This window comes from Nylanderia fulva, unplaced genomic scaffold (assembly GCF_048542155.1).
Source record: "Nylanderia fulva isolate GAGA-0341 unplaced genomic scaffold, ASM4854215v1 Scaffold456, whole genome shotgun sequence".
Taxonomy (NCBI): Eukaryota; Metazoa; Arthropoda; class Insecta; order Hymenoptera; family Formicidae; genus Nylanderia; species Nylanderia fulva.
In genome coordinates, this window is record NW_028190539.1 from 72,501 (window position 1) to 77,276 (window position 4,776).

The window sequence follows — 4,776 nt, forward strand, 5'->3', positions numbered from 1 at the left end:
AAAGAGTTCCGGTGCTCGCTCGATTCCAAATGCGGCACGAAAAAATAATATAGTGCGTTCTCACCATACAAACACCGCGAGTACGTGCGTTCTTTGTTCCGAAACACATCGTTTAATGCATTGCGAGAAATTTCAAGCGTTAAGCATTTCGCATCGACTAGAGTTTGTTCAAAAAAATAATATATGCAAAAATTGTTTGACCAAAGGTCATTACGTTTCGAATTGTCCTTTACTTGCTTGAAATGTAAAAGACAACATCATACTTTGTTACACGAGAATTCAAGGTCAAGTTTAACGACAACAACAGACTCTGGACAATGCGATAACGCGTCCAACGTACATTCACACGTGAACGCGGGAGTTAAACCCGTGCTCCTGGCTACCGCACGTGTTTGTATAGGATCAGAAAACGGTCGACATGTTTACACGCGAGCACTAATCGATCAAGGTTCCGATGCCACATTCGTTTCGTCACGAGTCGCTCAAATGTTGAGAGCTCGCTTAATTTCAACACGCGTAAAGGTATCTGGCATCGATGACACTACGTCTAATTGCGTTCAACATGCCGTCTCTATTTCTATCAGCGCGACTAATAAAAATGATACGATTCTTCATACCAAAGCATTGGTCGTTCCAAAAATTACAGCGTACATTCCACCTCATTTCCAATTACAAGAGATTCCGTTTCTTTCCAAATTGAATCTAGCCGATCCAAATCCAAGCTCAAATGATGCAATCGAAGTACTTCTCGGGGCCGAATTATACGGTTCAATTATGATGGGTGGCTTAATGAAAGCTTCTAACGATGCTACACTTGCGCAAGAAACGATATTCGGGTGGATCATTTCGGGTCCTATTTCAAACCAAAAAAATAGCCAAAGAATTCACGTTCACCAAGCAACTTCTGGCAATCTCGATTTCGAACTCCGACGTTTTTGGGAGCTGGAAGAAATTCCAACGACACACGCTCTCTCAGAGGAAAATCTTCGTTGCAACTTACATTTTCAAGAGACACATATGCGCGATTCTTCAGGGCGCTATGTTGTCCGCTTACCCTTCAAGTCTGGTCCTCCGATAAAAATCGGCGAGTCAAGGTCAGTAGCTACGCGTTCACTCGCGCAACTAGAGCGACGTTTAGCCAATTCTCGGGAAATTTCAGGGCAATACGTCGACTTTCTTAACGAGTACGAAGAGCTCGGGCATATGCAAAAAATCGAAAACGTGCAACACTTCTTTCAACCGACGTTTCTACCTCATCATCCAGTTATTCGCGAGGACAATACTACAACCAAACTTCGTGTAGTGTTTAATGCCTCGGCAAATACCTCGAATAACACTTCTTTGAATGACCATCTTATGATTGGTCCCAAGTTGCAAGCCGATCTTCCGGCGATATTCTTCAATGGCGTTTGTACAAATACGTTTTTTCCGCTGATATTCAGCAAATGTTTCGACAAATACAGATTCATTCAGACGATCGCCAATATCAATTAATATTGTGGCGTACGATTCCGAACGAGCCAGTCCATACTTATTCATTAAATACCGTTACTTATAGTACTGCCTGCGCGCCTTATCTCGCCCAACGCGTGCTCAAACAACTTTCAATCGACGAGAGTTCGCGTTTTCCACTAGCTCAAGCAATTTTGCAAAATGAAATATACGTTGACGATGTCCTATCCGGAGGCGATGATAAACCATCCACGATTAAAAAACGCGACCAACTAATCGGCTGTTTACTAAGCGCAGGCATTCATCTCAGAAAATAGGCCAGCAACGATTTTAAAATTCTACAAGATATAAATCCTGCGAATCACGGTCTAGCAAGTTCCAAGCCTTTCCAAGAAGGTGAACAATTAAAAATACTCGGTATTCATTGGACACCTTGCGATGATAATTTTTCCTTTGAAATAAAATTCCGTCCACCATCTACCGACATTTCGAAACGACAAATCCTTTCGACGATAGCGAAAATATTCGATCCCCTCGGATGGGTGTCTCCGATCACGATATCTCTCAAAATTCTACTGCAAAAACTGTGGAAATTTTCCTACGGATGGGATGATATTCTTCCTGCGGAAATAACAACCGAATGGAATGCTTTTTGCGAAAAGATGTTACACTTGACGACTCTGCAAGTTCCTCGTTGGTTAGGCTTCGAGCGTAACATTCAGTGCTTGCATTTACACGGCTTTTGCGACGCTTCATCTAAAGCCTATGCAGCGGTAGTCTATTCAAAAATTGTCACGAATTCTGGCGATAGTCATGTTCGACTTCTTCTATCAAAAACCAAGGTTGCTCCGATTAAAACGATTTCGATTCCACGACTCGAGCTCTGTGCGGCTCAGCTGCTAGCACGCTGTATTTCGTTTACTATTGACGCGATGAAATTGCAAAACATTCCTGTGTTTTGCTGGAGTGACTCGACAATCGTATTAGCATGGTTGCAAAAGGCTCCATCAGATTTAAAAGTATTTGTAGCTAACAGAGTGTCTTCTATTCAAACAAAGCTTCCTACGGCAACATGGCTGCATGTGCCAACAGAAGATAATCCCGCAGATTGCGCATCGCGCGGCATAAATCCAGGTCAGCTAACGCCTTCCAGTTCCTGGTGGAACGGCCCGGCATGGCTGAAATTTAACGAGAATAATTGGCCAGTTCAATCTACGATAAGTTGCACCGAAGATGATTCCGAATTGAAAGCGTCAAATGCAGTCCACTCGCATCATTCAAATCGAGCGGAACTTTTTGAATCCTTCAATCATATCTCCACGTGGCCACGCTTACTACGGGTCACCGCATACGTCCTTCGGTTCAAGTTTCGAACGAGAGTCCCAGATGTTGCTCAAGGTCTCTCTATTTTGCAAGTCGATGAAATAAAAACCGCGCACAGATTCTGGATTAAACAGATGCAAACGGAATACTTTTCAAAAGAAATCGTCGCTTTCAAAGCCAAGTCAAGGTTACCAGTTCGATGCTCCATCCATTCTCTCGATCCGTTCCTGGATCCCTCCGGTATCCTACGCGTGGGTGGTCGACTTCAACTGTCTGACCTTTCATATGATCGTAAATTTCCGATTCTACTTCCAAAGCATTACCTTTCTAAGCTCATTATTGATCAAATTCATAAGGATACACTTCACGGCGGTGTACAGTTAATGCTTCGCACGTTGCGAGAACAATATTGGATTCTGGGGGCGCGAAGCATGGTAAAAGGTTGTATCCGCAATTGCGTGACATGTACTCGGCATCGCGCCATAACCGGCGTACAATTTATGGCCGACCTTCCTACATTTAGAGTAATTCCGTCCCGTCCATTTTGCCATACGGGACTTGATTACGCCGGCCCCTTCGCAATTCGAGACGCTTCCGGCCGCGGACGTAAGTCGCACAAAACATACATCTCGCTATTTGTTTGTCTCGCTACACGAGCTATACACTTAGAGCTTGTTCATGATTATTCCACGGCTGCGTTTCTCGCATCTTTCGAACGGTTCGTAGCGCGTCGTGGCATTCCATCCGATCTTTATTCCGACAACGCGACTACCTATCAAGGCGCGGATCGCGAACTTGTTACAGCGATCCGACAGACTCAAGCCGACGTAGATCTGCAGGCGAAGTTCGCGTCAAAGCCAGTTCAATGGCATTTCATTCCGCCTTCTGCCCCTCATTTTGGGGGCATGTGGGAGGCAGGTGTTAAGAGTGTTAAGCACCATTTGCGACGTATACTTGGTTCCTGCACACCTACGGTCGAAGAGTTCACCACGCTTTTATGTAACATCGAAGCATGTTTGAATTCGCGCCCGATCGCCGCACTTCATGACGATGTAAATTCTTGCAATGCGCTCACACCAGAGCATTTTTTAATTGGTAGCGCCATTAAATCGATTCCGAGTCCGAGCGTCTTACATATCTCCGAGTCACGACTCGATCGATGGCAATTAATGCGTGCGAAATACGAGCAATTTTGGAAATTGTGGAGTCTTGACTACTTGAACACCTTGCAGCAGCGTTTTAAATGGCAGAATCGATCTGATGAATTTCGCATAAACGATATTGTTCTAATAAAAAATCCTAATTTACCTCCCTGCAGATGGGAACTTGCGAGAATCATCGAATGTAAGCCTGACAAGGATGGCCTGGTGCGAGTTGCTCAGGTCAAGACCGCGTCTTCTACTTTTGTAAGACCTATTGTTAAACTCTGTAAATTGCCGGTAAGTCCGGACGGTTCAGCGTAATCTAAATTCTGCAGGTTGTCTCCAATGATTGCAGTTCAATGTGTAAGGATTTACCCCTGACTGTCATTTGAATCCCTTGGCGATTCAACCCGAGGGGTATATTTGGGAAAAAAAAAATTTCCGTGATCCCCGCGCGCCTTTGATATACGCTCCTGAGAGCTCTCTGTAATTGTGTACATCGACAGTTTGTTATTGCGTCCACAAGGGCGAAGCGCCGAATTAGGAGAGAGTTTCCGCGTCTTTAAAAAGGAGCGATGCGGCACGGAAGGCGAGTCTGGTACGACGAGCCGTCCGGTAAACCCGAGAAGAACATTTGTGATCCGAAGAATAAAAATTACGTATTCTTACTTAGAATAAAGAGACTAGTTCCTGCTATCTATCCTTGCCTATCGACGCAGTCCACAAGAGAGAACTAGGCGATAGCTCCGATAAAACCCAAAGGAGAAAATATAAAAAACACGTCGCTAGCTCTTTTTCGCGCGCGCGCGCGTTCGATGCCGAAACACCGACGCGCGCGCGACACGCTCGTATGTGCCAT

General features: G+C 44.8%; 1 protein-coding gene across 1 annotated transcript; it reads left to right on the forward strand.

Moving 5' to 3' along the window:
• The first annotated feature begins 2,114 nt into the window (after positions 1-2,114).
• Positions 2,115-4,238, forward strand: LOC146721552 (uncharacterized). The gene has a single exon (XM_085486628.1). It carries the CDS (start codon positions 2,115-2,117, stop codon positions 4,236-4,238), a length of 2,124 nt encoding a protein of 707 aa, XP_085342754.1.
• The last annotated feature ends 538 nt before the right edge of the window (positions 4,239-4,776 follow it).

What these genes read in the sequence shown, in the direction of transcription:
- LOC146721552 (XM_085486628.1), top strand. Translation starts at nt 2,115, where the DNA reads ATGTTACACTTGACGACTCTGCAAGTTCCTCGTTGGTTAGGCTTCGAG.